This window comes from Ctenopharyngodon idella, chromosome 13, assembly GCF_019924925.1.
Source record: "Ctenopharyngodon idella isolate HZGC_01 chromosome 13, HZGC01, whole genome shotgun sequence".
NCBI lineage: Eukaryota > Metazoa > Chordata > Actinopteri > Cypriniformes > Xenocyprididae > Ctenopharyngodon > Ctenopharyngodon idella.
In genome coordinates this window covers 29228122-29248798 of record NC_067232.1, presented here as the reverse complement: position 1 = coordinate 29248798, position 20677 = coordinate 29228122, and the positions used below count along the sequence as shown (strand labels likewise).

Below are 20677 nucleotides of genomic sequence, written 5' to 3'. Positions count from 1 at the left end.
TGTGAAGATGAGACTGAACACTGTATGAATTTAAATGAATGTATTAAATGTTTGAATATCAATCTCAGTCAGATCAACTTCATCATGTTCCTCTAGGGGGCAGTAACACACACTTTTTAGGAGGCTTTGAGAGATTTCTCACAATAGTTGAGTTTCAGGAACATCTTCAGCATCACTTTTGACTCTTAAACCAACATCAGAACATCTTCTTCTCAATGCCACTGTGATCTTGAGCTTGGCTGGAGTTTAAAAGATTCTTATATTTATCTTAGTGATATCAGTGACGGTTCATAAGAGCTTATTCAGATTTGATTGACAACTGATGAACTCCATCAATCCTGATATTGAACTGAATGAACATTGAACTGAGCTGAATAATGACAGTTTCTTTCTGTAGAGCTGCTCACAGTGTGTGTGTGTGTGTGTGTGTGTGTGTGTGTGTGTGTGTGTCTGTGTGTGTGTGTGTGTGTGTTCAACAGACTGCTTCAAAGTGAACAAAATCAGATTAATGTTTTTTCTTCCTCGTGTTGTTTGTAGACGGTCTCTATCTGGGCTAAGCGCTAGCGCTACATGTTTCTACACATTAAAAAGGATTAAAACTCATAAACGGTGACAGTGTTCAGTTCTACAGTATAATACTTTTCAGATAAGACCATTATAATAATTCACGAGAATCTATTGAAAATCCTCGTGTCTGAATATCTGTCAAATATCAACATCCAAACCAACTCTGTGAGGGTCACATGATGTGCTGCACTTTGACACAAAACACTGATGAACAATGACAGACTCATGAAATACAGTGACAGGCTTTGATCAAACTTGTCTTTCTGCAGCTCTTCATTAAAATCACACCTGTTTTGATCCTCCATTTTAATCTGGAGCGTTTCTTCACAGCAGCTGCTCTTGGTAACAGACCTGAGAGTCGATCACCGAACTGATGGAGGCTTTAAGATTCACAACTACAGATGAGATTCTGTGAGAGAGGAGAAGATCCTAAATCAAGTTCAGATCTGAGACAAATCCTACATGAACTCGTCAGATCTGAACTCGAGATTCTGTAATAGATCCAGACCAGAGCAAAGCATGCTGGGAACTAAACATACACTGTTTCAGTTCAACACAAATATGAGGACCAAACCTGCAAAAACCATAAATAAATGAATAAATATATGAAGAAATGTAAAAAAAAAAAAACAACAAATAAAAAACAAATAAATATACAAGGAAATGTGAAAAATAAAAATAAATGAGTATTTATACCTTTAAATACATGTGGAAATAAATAAAAGTGGAAATAAATAAATGAAAAAATAAATACAATTAATAAATGGAAATAAAGGTATAAATACTCCTTTATTTTTATTTTTTCACATTTCCTTGTATGTTTATTTAATCATTTATGTATTTTTGTTTTTTTACATTTCTTCATATATTAATGTATGTATTTATTTATTGTTTTTGCAGGTTTGGTCCTCCACACACAAATGATGAAGTGAACTTCAGTTTGACATGTTTAAGTGGATTTACTCAATTAAATCAGGACAGAATGTCAGTAATTGTGTGGTTTTAACTCATTTTAATGAAGTTCATTTAACAAGCAGCAGAAATCATGTTTACAGTGTAGATTAAAAGATGGACAGATTGATGATTCCTGATTGTGATGTGTTTTATCTCCATCAGATTCCCATCGGATCACTCTGGATCTGAACACAGTGAATAAACGCCTCCGTCTGTCTGAGAGCAACACAGTGATTACTAACACTAACACACCGCAGTCGTATCCTGATCATCCAGACAGATTTGATTATCGTCTTCAGGTGTTGTGTAGAGAGAGTGTGTGTGATCGACGCTGTTACTGGGAGATTGTGTGCAGTAGATATTATGGTGTGGATATATCAGTGTCATATAAGAGCATCAGCAGGAAGGGATGGGGTCATGAGTGTGTGTTTGGATTTAATGATCAGTCCTGGAGTTTGAGCTGCTCTTCTGTTGGTTACATATTCATACACAATAAGATAGAGACTCGTCTCTCTGTAGAGTCCATCAAGATCAGGAGAGTAGGAGTGTATGTGGATCACAGTGCAGGAACTCTGTCCTTCTACAGCGTCTCTGGAGACACAATGATCCCCATCCACACAGTCCAGACCACATTCACTCAACCGCTCTATCCTGGGTTTATGGTTTGGTCTGGATCAGTGAAACTGTGTTGATGAATCAGAACAGACTGACGAGAGATTCTACCCATAATGCTTTGAGCTCATGATGAATCAGTGACAGTGAGATGATATAGAGTCTCTTCATTACATTAATACTGAAATATCATGACACAATAAATGAGTGTGTGTGTGTGTGTGTGTGTGTGTGTGTGTGTGTGTGTGAGTGTGTGTGTGTGTGTGTGTGTGTGTGAGTGTGTGTGAGAAAGTGTGTGTGTGTGTGTGTGTGTGTGTGAGAGAGTGTGTGTGTGTGTGTGTGTGTGTGTGTGTGTGAGAGAGTGAGTGTGTGAGAGAGTGTGTGAGTGTGTGTGTGTGTGTGTGTGTGTGTGTGTGTGAGAGTGAGTGTGTGTGTGTGTGTGTTAATGACTCAAAATCACATGATTAAATGTTGAAATATTGTAGTAAATGTTGAACTGCAGTGTACATGTATATTGTGTTATGTGTCGTTATGAGGAGCAGGAGTGACACTTAAAGATTTAGATCCACTATCCCACTGAAAAATAACATCAACAATCAATTTATCAATTTAATCATTCAAACATAAATGGACATTTTTAAATAAATACACAAATTTAAAACTGTTTATTTGATTCATGTAATAAAACATAGATTAATTGAACAATAAAAAGTACATTAATAAATCATTTTAAATCACTTTTTAAAAAGCATTTGCCAATAGCTTTTCTTTATCCATTTGTCAATCGAGTTAAAAATGCCATTGGTCAGGACACACGTGGAGCAACCAATCAACTTTCACCTCAGTTTGAAGAGCCAATCCTCTGTCAGTTGTAAATGTAACACGCGCTGTCATTGGACAGTGAGAACAACTATTCGTCAGAGCCGTTAAATGTGAGAGTTGCGACACTCCGCCTACTTCTCTACTATATAGTAGGAGAAAAGCTGTGGAAGTTTTTTCCTAACAAAATTAAAATGAAAATTCAAATGCTTAAAAAGATCAAATAATAAATCAAAGTTTCAAAACAGCTGCTCAAATGATAAATCAAATTCTCAAATGCGATTTCATTTCCTCATTCAGGGAAGCAGGAACTGTATCAATAATCAAATTAAAACTCATTTGATTTTTAATTTTCATTAAATCTATAATTCAGTGCTCAAATGGTAAATCAAATGCAACTGTCAATCAAGTAGCGTGGGCGGAGCTTTGAGGCGGAAGAGATGAAGATATGTGACGATGAGCAGCACTGCGGCTTTTCACGGTGTAATTTCAGATCTGCGTGCCCTCTCCAAGATGTGTTCTTGGGAAGATTTAATGACAATGTTGTGGAGTCAACAGTGGAATATCTCCTTGAGAGAATGGGGGAAATATCGCCCACTACAGACACCGAGATCAACAGCGTTGCGACTGCAAACCTGCAGGAGGTACTGAGGCAACTGCAGGTCAAAGAGTCAGAAGAAAGCCATTGCCAGAGAGACCGACTCAAAATATTCCAGCAGAAACCATCAAGACGTCTTTAATGAGAGGTGTAAAGGCTGCGGAAAGATTGTTTGGCGTTTCGGAGAGGACCATACGTCGTCGAAAGCGTGAATATGGAATAAGGTAAGTCACATATGGGCCATTCTGAGCGTTATCAATTATCACTCGTTTGCAGGGGATGCTGCGAAACAGTAGTTATGGGAGAAATGAAGCTTTTCTAAACTCAGAATCAGTTGATCCTTAATCCGATTCACCGAATGATTCACTAAAGCTCTTGAATCACCGTACGCTAGTGACACCTGCTGGTCAAACATTATAAATGCAGCGTAAACAAGAGCTTTTTATAAACGTGTTACAATACAAACGCTTGTAATGAAAGTGTAAATGTATCATCAACAACAAGAACACTGTACGTCTGATGAGAGTTTTTCTGTCAGAAAAGCTCTGCGCAGTTTGGTGTGAATTAAAGCCCTTCAGTTAGTCTGTAACACTTTACAATAAGGTTCATTAATTAAACATTAGTTAATTGTACTAACTAACATGAACTGACCATGAGCGATACATTTGTTACTGTATTTACTAATCTTTATTAAAGTTAATGAAAATACAGCAGTTCATTGTTTGTTCATGTTTGTTCACATTAAGTAATGTTATCAAGATTTTAATAATGTATTAGTAAATGTTGAAATTAACATTACGATTAAAGAGAACATTACGACATAAAGATTAATAAATGCTGTATAAGCTTAGTTCATTATTAGTTCATGTTACCTAATGTAGTTAACTGATGTTAACTAATGAAGCTCATTGTAAAGTGTCACCAGTTAGTCTTCATCTTTGTATCCAAACAGGTTTCTGTTTCTAGCTCTTCAAGGCCGGTTTCACAGACAGGGCACAGCTTCAGCCAGAACTAAGATATTTAAGCAGCTTTAATAAAAATGCCTCAGAAAAAACATTACTGGTGTGTATCTTGAGACAAAACAGTGGCACTGACATATTTCAAGATATTTTCAGTTAAGACAACTCAAATTAGCATTTTAGTCTGGGACGAAGGTAGGAATTGTCTATGAAAGCAGGGGTTAATTTACTGTAGTAGAGGCACTAGAAGTTAAAGGGGGTGTAATGCTATTTCATGCATTCTGACTTACTGACACTGTTGAAGAGCTGCATTCTCACGCTAAACATGGACAAAGTTTCAAAACACAAGCTAGACAGAGTATGACAGAGTATTTCTGTGCCAAATACACTACTTCCGGTTGTCTCTCTGTTTTTTGTATGGCCCTTTACTATGTAATAAAGGACGTAATTCCTTGTATAGGCTCTTCTCTCTGATAGGCGTGCGCACACACATCACCCAGAGCAAGAGCCGCCCATCAACACGCTTCGTTCGGGACACGGAAGCCGAGAGATTTTTCAACAATGTCTGTGTCCCAATTCAGGGGCTGCACCCTTTGAAGGCCGCGTCATTTAAGAAAAATAACCGTTAGAAAGAAATTACAGTACTATTTTACACCTCACAATGAATATCAGTCAATTTTACTTTTCTTAAATAAGACATCCTTGATGACGTATGCAGCCTTCAAATGAGACCTCCGGAGGACGCAGCCTCTGAAATGAGACGCAGCTCACTTTATAATTTTATAATGCATCTGTATTTTATAAATATGATAAAACTAAAGGCTTTTCTGAGATATGAAGGGTCCACTGCTGCTCTATAGGTACTCAAGATTAACATGAGATTGGCAGATGAACTCGCCATAAAACTTGCTTACTTGAAATTATTCTTACTAAATGAATTTGGAACTAGTTCCTGTCTTTGTGATGAATTGTTTTTCTTTTAATTGCCATACCATTGTTTGCCCATTACTGCAGAGAGTCTGACCTACACACAGACATATCACATGATGATCTGGACAGAAAGACATGAACATCTTGGATGACATGGGGGTGAGAAAATTATCAGGAAACTTTAATTCTGAAATGAACTAATCCTTTAAAGTGAAAGATAGTTTAAAAATGTAAATTCTGTCATACTTTACTTAGCCTAAAGTACATTATCACAGCACCACCTGACACAAGAAGTGAGAGCCGCTTAGAGCAAAGAGAAGAAAAGCATGTGAACATTTAAAATGGGTCATTATTATGACATCAGCATGAATGCAATACAATTATAAAAGTATTACAACTGTATACATTGAAAATATAAACCATAATTTTAAACAATTATAATTATATGCAAACAAGAGCTTGTATAAACTAATTTTAACACATTTTTAAAATGACATTTATCATTTTGAGTGACAATACAAGAGAGAAAACCATTTTAACTTTTTTTTTGAATTTTTTAATGTAACCATGTGACTGACCACATGAGCAGCGTTTTCCCATGTTCATAGGAACACAGATCTAACACTGTAAATAAAACACCATCTAAATGCACGAGATTTATCAATGAGGTGCCAGATGTCCACGTGAGAAACAATTACTGTCCGAATCGTGACAGAATTTACCTTTGAGTTTATAATCAATGAACAAAATGTCAGCAAACTAACTGTTCTGCCAACGGAAAATCTTTGCACAGGTGGAGGATAGTGGTCCATGGAGGAATAGATGGCTTCAGCAGGATGATTGTGTTCCTAAAGCTGCTACAGAAAACAGTGCTTCTGTTGTGCTGCAGTTTCATTGAAGCTGTGAACCGCTTTGGATTCTCCTCCAGAGTGCGATCCGATAAGGGCCGGGAGAATGTTGACGTGGCCTACTTCATGGTGTCCAATCGAGGGGAAAACCCACACTCCCACATCACAGGGCGCAGGGTCCATAACCAAAGGTTTTTTCCTTTTATCATTACTCAAAGTCATATGCCATTACGTGATTAAATCTCAGCATCTACAGTTAAGACTCTGGGGGGGTTTTGGACTGTAAAGAAATGCATATGTGGATTGAAAATATTCTATAATTTCTGCATGTTTTGGAAGAAATGCTGCATTAAAAAAATGCAGGTGTGCCAATGATCTACGTTATCACAATACATCAGGCCTGTTGTCTAAGGAGGAAGCATTTATGTTATAATTACAGGATCGAGAGACTGTGGAGGGATGTTTCCCAGCATGTTCTCCTGTCTCTTCCTTGATCTGGAGGCAGATGGCACATTAAATCCTGACAATGAGCTGCATCTTTTTGCTCTGCATTGGACCTATCTGCCACAGCTTCACAGGCATCTTGAGTTTTTCCAGGAGGGAATAATCATGAAATCAGAACAGCAGGCCACCAGTCTCCACTGCAACTCTGGACAAGCTTCCAACATATTCAAGATCCACACCGGGTGCTTTCAAATTAAGTTAGTTACCTGATAATCAACATTTTAGTGGATGACAGACAAGAAACTGAATTACAAAAAAATATTAAAGAAATAGTTGCAGGTTTGTTTTAGGGGGCTTACAGTCTAAACTTGCCCTTACACAAAATAAGGCACAATAAATGTCTTAAATTGGCGCATAAAGTCTTAAATTCATAAAGACATGACATTAAACCTTGCAAAAAAAATCTTTAACATTTGTCTTGTTTCCAATACAAATTTCTGAACATCTTTGAATAAAAGTGCATGGTAACACTTTACAATAAGGTTCATTAGTTAACTACATTAGTTAACATGAACTAATCATGAACTGCAATTAATGTTAATTTCAACATTTACTAATACATTATTAAAATCTTGTTAGCATTAGTTAATGCTCTGTGAACAAACAATGAACTCTTTTCATTAACTTTAACAAAGATTAGTAAATACAGTAACAAATGTATCACTCATGGTCAGTTCATGTTAGTTAATTAACTAATGTTTAACTAATGAACCTTATTGTAAAGTGTTACCAAAAACATTCACTTGTGGTGCAGTATGACAATATACAGTCATGGTTTCTGAGAAATGTATAGAAATTATGCGAGTTTAAAACATGAACAAATGTCAATAGGGTATGAACTTGTTTCCCCTTTAAATTATTTTTGAGCCCATCTGGCATACGATTGTTCTTGTATTAAATATAAATGCTTTTCATTTTGAAATTTCCAAACCTGTATGAGTTTCTTTCTTCTGTTAAACACAAAAGAAGAGATTTTGAAGGATGTTGTAACCAGACAGGTAGCCACTGACTTCCATAGCAGGAAAAATACTGTGGAAGTTGATGTCTGCCATCAGCTGTCTGGATACCAACATTCTTCATAACATCTTCTTTTGTGTTCAACAGAAGAAAGAAACTCGTACAGGACTGCAACAACATAAGGGTGAGTAAATGATGACACAATCTTCATTTTTGGGTGAACTATCCCTTTAAGCTACTTTTTTTTGTAAAATAAATTGAAAATGAATGGAGATTTGCTGAAGTAGGATTATTATAATTAATTAAATATAGAACCATTTCATTTAAAAAAAAAAAAAATCATAGTATCACAATGATAATTAATAACAATAACACTGACTGGAAGTTGTATTTTCAAACTTTGAATTATAACTCATTGTGACTGTGTAGACATTTACATTTCGAGAACCTGTTGACATTGTGTTCCCATTAATATACTCCAGGTGGATGACTACTATGGTGTGGACTGGGAAGGACCACACTCCTGTGAGGAAGAGGGTGTGAAGATCCCCGAGGTTCAACTACCACGAGAACTTACCCATGAGGAAACTGCAACCTTGCCTCGTCCTGATATTCCCTTCTTAAATGCTGTTCAAATTTACTACGACACAGTCAGTGTGATAAACCAGTTCATGTCATAATCACTGAAACTGTTTCCTCTTATAATAACTCCATGTTCAACTCTTGAGATCCTTGAATCCAGATTGTTTATTGATGAACAAATACATGTTTTCCTGATGCACTGGCTGTTCATTACATTTGATTAAACGAACAAATTTGTACAAATATTAAAGTACTACTCATTTAACTTTTTACATCAAATTTCAACTTTAAGTTACACATTATTTAACTTGCTACAAATGAAAAAATGAACATGAAGTTATAAAATCTAGTATTTAGTTTCATTTGAATAACATTTTTTCTCTCTCAATAAACAGTCCTATCAAAAGCACACTGGCTAACAGTTGAGGACTGGCCTCTTCATTTAAAAAGCCCAGGAACACACCATATGATTAAACTAATCCAAATCCACGTTCTCTTGTGGACACTGCTGCTTTAAGTCTGCCTGAAAGTCCATGTAGTGAGTGTCGTGAGAAGGCAGCTTTATTTTCTCACTTTAATGGAGTCAGACACCTCCACATAGAGATGTTGTGGGAGGATTGCCCGACCCTGCTCCATACCCAGTGCTGTAGCTGTAAAAACAGTGGCTGCACAATTTACAAAGCTGTGAAATGAGCCAGCTGACATCTGAAATTAATGTGGGGTAACTAGAGCCGGACCGATTTAACGGTCTGCCGATTTTATCGGCCAATATGAGCCTGTCGCAGATAAATCTGCATCTGCGTTTATGTTGCAGATATGTCACCGATATAAACATGTTCGGCACGCACTTGCACCGGTTCATCTCAAATCTGATGATGCATTTATAATAAGGTTGTGCACCTTTTATTTTATATCAGATTGTGCATACATTCGTGTACATTTTTAGGATGAAATCTACGGAAAGTTTTATAAACGAGAGCCCTGAAATACCTGCTGTTGCTTGTAGTTTGATTATTTGTTCTTATTTTCTTTATTTTTATTTGACAGTTGTCCTATTTTGCCTGAACATAGCACATACCAAACCGTACCAAAACCATAGAAACCATGATAAAAATCGAACCATGGGTAATTTGAACCATCGCACCCCTATAATATACACAAAGAATATCGGCGATATGTTGATGTCAAACTTTTTTTTTACTTCCTAATATCGGTATCAGCCCCTGAAAACCCATATCGGTCGGGCTCTAGTGGTAAAAAGATCATTACCATTTTCGATGTACTTCCTGAGGTACGACGCCATCTGGCGTTTCAACTCCAGAGGAACCTCGTGATCATCCTCATCTTCATCTTCATCCTCATCATTGGCCATATAACTCTTTCTAAACCATCTATGGACAAAGAAAACAGCATAAATGCTCAGGTTTTTAGGAAATTGGAAGTCTTGTTAACGATCGCATGTTTTCAGAGCCATAAACAATCCATTAGTTCAGGAAGGATGATTTTGGGAACAGCACTGTGATGAGAGAAGGCCGTTCTTTCATCATGAGCAGGACCCCAGTATCCTTCAGACCTCGTTTGATTTGCTTCATCTGCTTCTCTCTGCGACCGATAACCTAAAGAATCAGACACCAGATTTTAAGAACGGACATATTTATAAACTTTACACATTTTTGTGGCTTATGTTATCCCCCTAGGGTATTTGAGCTATTTGTTAATGCCCATTGAAGTTACAGAAATTGCACACAGTAAAAACACTTATTAATACATTTTCTTTTGATTACATTTTAAATAAAAATTGTTAGCTTTATAAACTGATTTGATTAAGGTGTTTTATTTCATAAATTTGGACTCTTTTGAGCAGTCATGAGTTATAAGTTTCAAATGAATTTAATTAAATCCATTGAAGTCAATGGACTTCATACGGGTAATTCTCATATTTTATGATCATGTACATTTGAATTAGGGCTGCACGATAGTTCATTTATAGCATCGAAATTGCGATGTGTAGTATAGGGATCCGTGCGGACCAGACACCACAGCTCAAAACACAGGTGATTCTCTGTTTAATTGCAAACACCTGGTAAGGAGCCCAGCGGCTAAATTATACTAGCCTGCGCTGTATAGATAATCTCCGGCGTTATCAACTCCATTTCTGTACGATACTAGAGAATTTCTCTCCTCTGAGGCTGTGTGAGACGGAGCAACTCACATTCTGCAGCCTTGTTCACACACAGCTTCAGCTGACCACGGGGAAAACAGCTTTTCCAAAGCATAATTACATTGTAGCCTATTAGAGTTGATGTTGACCATGCTTACCATAAGTGCAACAAGTCATTTTCACAGAAAAATAGTAGTAGCATGTACAATTCAGACGAAACTTATGGCTAAAGTGTGGATGTTAACTTTCCTCATTAACTGTGTGTCTAGCATAGCCTCCACGACATCATCAGTGGCCAGTGCACTCTTAGGGGCCGTTCACATATCACGTCTAAAAACGTGTGTAAAGCGCAGCCGCGCCGCTTTCTCCTCCTTTCTACAAGCGCTTGCACTCCCGCGGCGTCTGTCGTTGCTATGCAACCATGAATTGCTCTCTCCACCGTGATGAGGGAGTATCAGCAAAGGATTAATTGATTCATTGATTTCTAGCCATTGCATTAGCTTTAACACTAGATATATTTATGGAGATGAGAAATAAAACCCGCCCTGTACAGCTATGATCAGCTGCTCGGCTGAGCTTTCGGTGTTGTTACAGAAAGGCTGAAGCTGATTGGTTGGTTCTTGTCACATGACCTGCGGTGCGCTTGCGGCATTCTGAAAAGTTGAGATGTTTTCATCTCGTCACGGCATAGGCACGCCTGGAAAAAAACGAGCGCACCGTATGCGCGTCGCTCCTATTATGAGTGCGCTTGATGTGCTCCTACATTTGAAATAAGGAATTTGCACGAGCAAAAGACGCGATATGTGAACGGCCCCTTATGCAGTTATCAGCAGCAGGCTGTGTAATATGGCTGAACTCTTATTTTTGTGATCACTTAAATTATGGCCATTTGACTTATAGCAGCGTCTGTCAATAACAATAACAATAGCATAACAAGTATGCTTCAGAACAGTTTGAAAAGGAATTAACACAGACTGAGGCAGGGCGAGGGCAAAGCCGAAGCCTGCCACCCTTTCATTTGTTTTAAAGGGGTCAGAAGCGATCACAAATTAGGTTACAGATTACAGAGGCAATCACAAGTTTTTTAGGGGGGCTGAAGCCTCCCTAAAAAGGGCCTAGTGACGCCCATGCCGCCCAGCACTAAGTTTGAGCTAGGGAAGTTTCTGAAATTTGATTGATTTGACATGAAATGATCCTGCAGTACGAACTTTACTTCATCTCGTCCGTTCTGCTTTTCACTTCCTGCACTCATCTGAATTTCAGATTTCATCAGAATCGTGCGACTGCAAACAAGCTTTCTCGTTCAACAGTCCGTTTCACACAGAAATACATCACAATACTGAATACCTCATGCTGAAGAACGGTTTCTGCAAGCCACTTCCGGTTTTCTCTAGTTAATGTTGGCCCAGCTAAAAGCAAGATCGTTCACTCTCTATCGTTCCACGTCTGTCAGATCCCTTGGCTCTTCAAGCTATGAAGAAAAACAAAAACAACAAGCAAATTGTTCACATTAAATATTGTTGGATAAATTATTTGTCAAAATAAAAAGCACTGTGACTTCCAGTAGAATTAAACTACCCAGAGAAACTCTCTCTATTATATCTTGGTCTGGACAGTCTTTCAGGTCTATGATGGCCGGCCTAGAAGTAGGTTGAACATGGAGGGGCTCGGCCCTGTCAAGAGTGGCCCTCCATGAATGAAGGAATGGCCAGTCATTCGACCAATGACCCTAAAAAGATCACTGTCCAGAAGAACTCGTGAGGACGATGGTACCAAGTGATCTTCTCCATTGAAGAACATAATTTTTCCAGTGTTTTCTTAAAAAGTTTTACAAGTTGGCATTTAGTTCACACAATAATTAAGACACAGATTTCAATCACACAGCAAAAGGACTAAAAACATGAAATTAATAAAACACTTACCAATGTTTAAACTGAAGCTGTACTGTATTCTGGACATAAGCATTGCAAAGTAATATCGCGTTACTCCCTCCCCAATTGCAGCATCACCTGACACAAAAATCGTTCTTTATACGTACAAATGTTTGTGAAACAGATTTAGTTTTAACCATACCTTTAAGGTTGATTGATAGTGGGGATGCCCAGTCAGTTGGGTTTGACTCGTAGAATGACAGAAACTGTCTATGTCTGTCTTGCACACTGCTGGTTAGATCTGTTGTGACCTGAAGGGGTGTCCGGTCTTCAGCTCCATGTAATAAGTTTCTTCAAAACTGGTATGCTGCTTGCTGTTCATCACTCTCAATTTTCCAATCTGAAAATATAAGTTACAGACACACAAATCACCTTGGCAGTAGAATCATTATTGGCTAGTCATTTTTTTGTCTACTCACCAGACTTAAAAGACAATAACACTATGAATTCTACTACTAACACCAATATGAACCACACAAATGACTGATGAGCTGCTAGCTTCATGAATATTAATCATGTTGTCAGTGTTCAACATAGATAGATAGACAGATAGATAGATAGATAGATAGATAGATAGATAGATAGATAGATAGATAGATATAGATGTCAGACAGACAGACACATACAGACAGACAGACAGACAGACAGACAGACAGATAGACAGATAGACAGATAGATAGATAGATAGATAGATAGATAGATAGATGTCAGAGCTTCAAGCACCACTGTATATCCAGAATTATGACTGCTGGCCTCGTATTTGGATCACAGATTTGATCATTTCTGAATTCATAAATTAATGCACTGCAGTTTTATGCGCTGTATTTTGAAGAGTTTTAGGTCACCATTCACTGGTACTGCATGAACTCACAGAGCGAAGATAACACATTCTGCAGAAAAAGGGTGAATATACAATGAGAACATTTTCTTTACTATTCCTGTCTGCTTTGACATGAGCTTGCCCAGTTGCATTTGAAGACATATGTGGCCCTGAACCACAAAACCTGTCATGAAAGCTGACTAAAGCTTTCCACTGATGGTTTGTTAGGACAGGACAATATTTGACCGAGATACAACTGTTTGAAAATCTGGAATCTGAGGGTGCAAAAAAATCTAAAATGTGAGAAAACCACCTTTAAAGTTGTCCAAATGAAGCCCTTAACAATGCATACAAAAATACATTTTTGATATATTTATGGTAGGAAATTTACAAAATATCTTCATGGAACATGATCTTTACTTAATATCCTAATGATTTTTGGCATAAAAGAAAAATAGATCATTTTGACCTATACAATGTATTGTTGGCTATTGCTACAAATATACCCGTGCGACTTATGACTGGTTTTGTGCTCCAGGATCACATATGATAAAAATGATGCTCCTGCTCTCTGCTCTGGAGAATGGGAATGCTGTTGCTGCTCCTGCTCTGCTCTGGAGAATGGGAATGCTGTTGCTGCTCTCTGCTCTGAAGAATGGGAATGCTGTTGCTGCTCTCTGCTCTGAAGAATGGGAATGCTGTTGCTGCTCCTGCTCGGCTGCTGCTCTCATAATGTAGGGTGTTGGGAATTTTTGTCCTGGTGCAGCCTCTCATTTTTAACAGCTCAAAGCCACCACCCTCACCCCGCTTAGGGAACTGGCGTACGAGTTCCTGATTGAACTCCGAAGAACAACAGTATTTGTCTGATGAGGAAAAAATGCAAAGAAAATACACATTAACATGCAGAACATTACTTTACATAATCAAACAGAATGTTTGCATGTAACTACAGATGCACCGATGTATCGACCTCTAAAATTTCATTTTTTGATGAATTTAAAACCAGCACCATATTGGCATAGCATGAAAAAGCTGAGCATTTTGTTGTGGCTGAAATACAATTAACAAAAATCAGCAAACTACAGAACCCTTACACAAGACATTTGTCTCTGGTTCTAAATCCACAGCAAACTCAAAATCCTTTTACACATCCCTATATGAGAGTCTACTTGACTGTTACATGTATCAGTTGTGTAACTGAACTGATGCATACTCACCAGAGAACATCATTTTTTTTCCTCCAAGTCCTGCTCTCTCCAGTTCAAATTTCAAGTATAAAAGTTCAAAGGTTTATACTGGATTGATAATGAAAATTAAAAATATATACAAATACAAATGAGTTTTAATTTGATTATTGATACAGTTCATGCTTTCCCGAATGAGGAAATGAAATTTCATTTGAGCAGCTGTTTTGAAACTTTGATTTATTATTTGATCTTTTTAAGCATTTACTAAATGTTTATTTAACATCTGACAGGACAATATTCAGTAAGTATTGCAGATGATGATCTCGTCACAACATGAATCTGAGTGATGTGTGTGTGTGTGTGTGTGTGTGTGTGTGTGTGTGATATTATGAAGAATTCAACACTGATTACATTATATATGAATGAAAATAAAGTAAACAAATCTACAGTAACTAGACATAAGTTATCTGTTTTATTTGTCCGTTAGTACTGTTAATAAATGAAGGAACATTTGTGTTGATAAAAAGAGAGTTAACACATCATCATCATCATCATGTGAATGTAGTGTTGAGCACATCAATCTCAGAGGAAACTTGAATCTTGTCTGATGTTACAGGGACAGATGATCACGTGTGTTTATCCGGTGGAGAGAGACTGATGAAGGACTGATGCCATCAAAGGCTTTGAGTGACGATAGTCACCCGATTAATACTGAGATTCTAGATGTTTTTATTTAAAAAGGCTTAAAAGAGGTGTAGCGAGGAATTTCACTACAATGTAGGGGTGAGTTTAACTTCAGCTGCAATATATCTTGGATGACTAGGCATTGACAAGATCTAGGTCCTCACCCCCTAGTACGATTAATTCCCGTACTTATATATATATATATATATATATATATATATAAGTATGTTGTTGTCTGCCTTGCTAATGTTGCTTTTGTCTTTTGTAGCAGCGACTGATGAGGATTGAGGCTCTGGAACTTAACATACACGGTAGCTCCCCAGAGTATAACAGTGTTGATTAACCCCTCTTCCCCTCTTCAGACCACAAGACAGTAGGAATGCCCCTACTCCAAGATATCAAAGTTTTACACTTATTTCTTAAATGTTTAGCAGAATTAAACAAAATAAAGAAAACAACAGTCCTGAAATAAATTCTTTGTTTCACTCTCTTACGATTTTTCAAGAAATATATAAAAAATAAAGTTTTGTTCAGATTCAAACTTTTGTTCAGTTTCTTCTCTTTCAACAGTAATACTCAAAATCAGAAAAACAACAACAGTTCTGATAGAATGCTCAGATGGTACTCAGTTCACTCAAAAGTACATTACAGATGTTTCATTCCATATCAGATATTTGCAGTTCACATACCTGAGTGAGATTCACAACCCCAAAGTTAAAGTTTTACCTCACAGTAGAACTGGTCTGGTGTTGGAGTGTCCAGATATGGCAGGGTAATTAAATCAAACAAATAGCCACCTGTTCAAAAACAGAAAGTCCCTTCCGTTTCTTCAACGACAGGAAAAATAATGTTCAAGAAAAAAAATAATGTTTAAAAAAAAATAATAAAATCTTCACAAAGATTCTGGTGGACAGTCCCTTCAAAGAAAATCAAAAACAGCGTAATTCGGATCCATTCATTCGTGCAAACTTAGTTATCAGTTCTCAAGTCTATGCAATTGTCCATCCAAAAAGGGTTTCAAAGTCTCCAAGTGAAAACAGTGCAAAATGTCCAAAAATAAACTGAAAAATAGAAGGAAAAATATTGTCAAAAGAAGAGCGTCAATGAGTTCGCAATGCCGTTTGTGTCCACACGGCGACACTATTGTATGAAAAACGACGCACGAGGATTTCGGCTCGAACAACAGTAGCAAAATCACTCGATCCAAGCTGCTTTGCTTCAAGAACAACAAATAACGTCCGTGTGTTTCTTCAGAATAGAAACTGTGGTTAAACAACAGTGAAGAAAAACTCACAGTATCTCAGCTCCCTTCAGTAGAAGATGAACACCCGTGCCAACACACCATCTCCGCTAGCACGATGAGCAATGCCCCTCCTGGTATATCACAGACATGCAGTTCAGTTTCTCGGCGATCAGGCTCGGTCACAACTCACGACAGCACAAGCTCGGTCCAGCTTCTCGTCCGCTCACCTCAACGCTTGTCTAAAACTGTACACATATATCAAAGAAGTCACGAGAAAACTAACTTTTTTTCCCTCTCGCTCGCGCTCGCTCACTTCCTTCATTTTCGGAACACCCCGTCTTCTTCATATTTTTAAAACAGATCAATACTGAGATTCTAGATGTTTTTATTTAAAAACGCTTAAAAGAGGTGCTCAACTCACGGCTGCTTTAAGAGGCTCTGCTCAGCTCGCCTCTTATGTGTGTGCGCAAGTGTGTGAGTGTGTGTAACATCGTATTAGGCGATCAAACTGTTCAATAAACTGTTTAAGACAGATAGTCACCCGATCAAGACTGAGATTCCAGATGTTTTCATTTAAAAAGGCTTAAAAGAGGTGCTCTACTCACTGCTGCTTTAAGAGGCTCTGCTCAGCTCGCCTCGTATGTGTGTGCGCAAGTGTGTGAGTGTGTGTAACATCGTATCAGGCGATCAAACTGTTCAATAAACTGTTTCAAAACAGATAGTCACCCGATTAATACTGAGATTCTAGATGTTTTTTATTTAAAAAGGCTTAAAAGAGGTGCTCAACTCACGGCTGCTTTAAGAGGCTCGCCTCGCCTCGCCTCGTATGTGTGTGCGCAAGTGTGTGAGTGTGTGTAATATCGTATCAGGCGATCAAACTGTTCAATAAACTGTTTAAAACAGATAGGCACCTGATTAATACTGAGATTCTAGATGTTTTTTATTTAAAAAGGCTTAAAAGAGCTGCTCTACTCACTGCTGCTTTAAGAGGCTCTGCTCGGCTCGTCTCGTATGTGTGTGCGCAAGTGTGTGAGTGTGTGTAACATCGTATCAGGCGATCAAACTGTTCAATAAACTGTTTAAAACAGATAGTCACCCGATTAATACTGAGATTCTAGATGTTTTTATTTAAAAACGCTTAAAAGAGCTGCTCTACTCACTGCTGCTTTAAGAGGCTCTGCTCGGCTCGTCTCGTATGTGTGTGCGCAAGTGTGTGAGTGTGTGTAACATCGTATCAGGCGATCAAACTGTTCAATAAACTGTTTAAAACAGATAGTCACCCGATTAATACTGAGATTCTAGATGTTTTTTATTTAAAAAGGCTTAAAAGAGGTGCTCTACTCACTGCTGCTTTAGAGGCTCTGCTCAGCTCGCCTTCGTAGTGTGTGTGCGCAAGTGTGTGAGTGTGTGTAACATCGTATCAGGCGATCAAACTATTCAATAAACTGTTTCAAAACAGATAGTCACCCGATTAATACTGAGATTCTAGATTTTTTTACTTAAAAAGGCTTAAAAGAGGTGCTCAACTCACGGCTGCTTTAAGAGGCTCCCTCGCCTCGCCTCGAATGTGTGTGCGCAAGTGTGTGAGTGTGTGTAACATCGTATCAGTGCGATTCATACATTTCAATAAACTGTTCAAAACAGAAAGTCACCTGATTAATACTGGAATTCTAGATGTTTTTTATTTAAGAAAGGCTTAAAAGAGGTGCTCAACTCACGGCTGCTTTAAGAGGCTCTGCTCGTCATCGACCTCGTATGTGTGGTTGCCGCAAGTGTGTAGTGTGTGTAACATCGTATCAGGCGATCAAACTGTTCAATAAACTGTTTAAAACAGATTGTCACCCGATCAAGACTGAGATTCCAGAGTTTTTATTTAAAAAGGCCTTAAAAGAGGTGCTCAACTCAGGCTGTCTGTTTTAAGAGGGCTCGCTCTCGCTTCGCCTCGTATGTGTGTGCGCAAGTGTGTGAGTGTGTGTAATATCGTATCAGGCGATCAAACTGTTCAATAAACTGTTTAAAACAGATAGGCACCCGATAATACTGAGATTCCAGATGTTTTTATTTAAAAAGGCTTAAAAAGAGGTGCTCAACTCACCGGCTGATTTAAGAGGCTCTGCACGGCCTCGGCCTCGTATGTGTGTGCGCAATGTGTGAGTGTGTGTAACATCGGTATCAGGCGATCAAACTGTTCAATAAACTGTTTAAACAGATAGTCACCCGATTAATGACTGGAGATTCTAGATGTTTTTATTTAAAAAAGGCTTAAAAGAGGTGCTCAACTCACGGCTGCTTTAAGAGGCTCGCCTCGCCTCGCCTCGTATGTGTGTCCGCAAGTGTGTGAGTGTGTGTAACATCGTATCAGGCGATCAAACTGTTCAATAAACTGTTTAAAACAGATAGGCACCCGATTAATACTGAGATTCTAGATGTTTTTCATTTAAAAAGGCTTAAAAGAGGTGCTCAACTCACGGCTGCTTTAAGAGGCTCTGCTCAGCTCGCCTCTTATGTGTGTGCGCAAGTGTGTGAGTGTGTGTAACATCGTATCAGGCGATCAAACTGTTCAATAAACTGTTAAGACAGATAGTCACCCGATCAAGACTGAGATTCCAGATGTTTTTATTTAAAAAGGCTTAAAAGAGGTGCTCAACTCACGGCTGCTTTAAGAGGCTCGCGCTCGCCTCGCCTCGTATGTGTGTGCGCAAGTGTGTGAGTGTGTGTAATATCGTATCAGGCGATCAAACTGTTCAATAAACTGTTCAGACAGATAGTCACCGATCAAGACTGTGATTCCATATGTTTTTATTTAAAAAGGCTTAAAAGAGAGTGCTCAACTCACGGCTGCTTTAAGAGGCTCTGCTCAGCTCGCCTCGTAGTGTGTGCACAAGTATGTGTGTGTGTGTAACATCGTATCAGGCGATCAAACTGTTCAATAAACTGTTTAAAACAGATAGTCACCCGATCAAGACTGAGATTCCATTATGTTTTTATTTAAAAACGCTTAAAGAGGTGCTCAACTCACGGCTGATGTCACGGTGGTAATCGCTGTCTCATTCTGGTCTTGTGTTTGTGTGTTTGTGTGTGTGTGTGTGTGTGTGTGTGTGTGTGTGTGTGTGAGTGTGTGTGTTTGTCGTCACGCTGATTGTTCATGTGGGCGTCACCGCTGATTACCAGTGATCAGCGGCAGCTGAATGTCATCTACCAGCCTATTTATTGCCCTGTCCTTCGTCCCATGTTTGTCATAGATCGTTGCTGGTTATCGCCGTGCTGCTTCCTGTTTTACTGTGTGTTCCTCTGTCTGAGTCATCGTGTCGTGCTGTTCCGGTTCCAGCGTTTGGATTACTCACCTGGTGTTTTCCCTTCACTCTGGATTACTCTACACACGGTCTTCACTCTTCTGTTCAGGACTGCCCATCGAAGTCCCTGTGTCACCACTCTCCTGCTGGCTGCAAGTGTTGGACTCTGTGGTTTTCTCAATAAGAGTTTTACTTGCAACTTGCATCCGCGTATTATTCCGTGACAGAAGATCTGACCAACGTTATGGATGCAGCAAGTTCAGCTTCAATGACTGAGTCATCAACCACAGTATCGCTCGTATGGACAGCAGCAGGAGAGTATCACCACCACAGGGCGCGCTGTGCAAGCGCTCGTGACGCAGGTGTCCGAGCTCTCCCAACAATTAAACTTCTGAGAAATCCCGCTGCGCCGCCCACACGCCAATTCCCCCACACCACCGGAGCGGGTGTCCAACCTGAGCCACGCCTACCTGTCCTCAGAGCTTGTGGTGAGCCCAATTTTTGCAGAGCCTTTCTTACGTTGTTTATGTGCTTTTTCCTACAGCCCCGGACCTTTGAGAGAAGAGTCCAAGGTGGCGTTTGTACTCACCCTCCTCACGGGTCAGGCGGCACTATGGGGAACGGCGGTGTGGGAGAACAAGGATCCAATGCTGCACCTCGTTCCAGGCACTCGCCGCCGAGATGAAGAGGGTCTTTCGACCGTGCTGTGGCAGGCAAGGACGCTGCCAGAACAGACTCTCGCGGAACTAAGACAAGGTGATCGTACAGACGATACTCTATCGAGTTCAGAACGTTGGCGGCAGAGTGCAGATGGAACGAGGAGGCTCAGTGGGACATGTTCCTGCATGGGCTGGCGACCGTGTCCAAAGGGAGATTTACATCTTGGACCTTCCCCAGAGTCTCAACGGACTTATCGACCTGGCATTGCGAGTGGATGCTCGTCTTAACCGCCTGGAGCGGTACACTCAGTCTAACCAAAGACTGAGAGGCGCGGAAGGTCGATCAACCAATGAGGGAGACACGGTCGG

General features: G+C 39.1%; 1 protein-coding gene and 1 long non-coding RNA gene across 16 annotated transcripts in view; one reads left to right on the top strand and one right to left on the bottom strand.

The window, feature by feature from the left end:
* Window positions 1–8444, top strand: part of LOC127524687 (NLR family CARD domain-containing protein 3-like) — a 57380-nt gene extending 48936 nt beyond the window's left edge. For 2 of the 9 annotated variants that reach the window (XM_051916446.1, XM_051916444.1), the window contains exons 10-11: window positions 1684–6988; window positions 8231–8444. In XM_051916446.1, the coding sequence (XP_051772406.1) occupies window positions 1684–2213 (530 nt within the window). In that variant the 3' untranslated portion in view covers window positions 2214–6988; window positions 8231–8444. The other 7 variants (XM_051916448.1, XM_051916447.1, XM_051916451.1 and 4 more) reach the window with 7 other exon arrangements.
* Window positions 8445–8477: 33 nt separating this feature from the next.
* LOC127524689 (uncharacterized) lies at window positions 8478–18908 on the bottom strand. 7 transcript variants are annotated; one of them, XR_007933138.1, is made up of 5 exons: window positions 18761–18908; window positions 12565–17267; window positions 9848–11962; window positions 9600–9721; window positions 8478–8980 (listed from the first exon to the last, which is right to left on the bottom strand). It is a non-coding gene; the product is annotated as an uncharacterized LOC127524689 (long non-coding RNA). The 7 variants fall into 7 exon arrangements; XR_007933135.1 differs by having other exon boundaries at window positions 9600–9946; window positions 11839–11962; XR_007933139.1 differs by having other exon boundaries at window positions 8478–9721; window positions 9848–9946; window positions 11839–11962.
* Between the last annotated feature and the right edge of the window lie 1769 nt (window positions 18909–20677).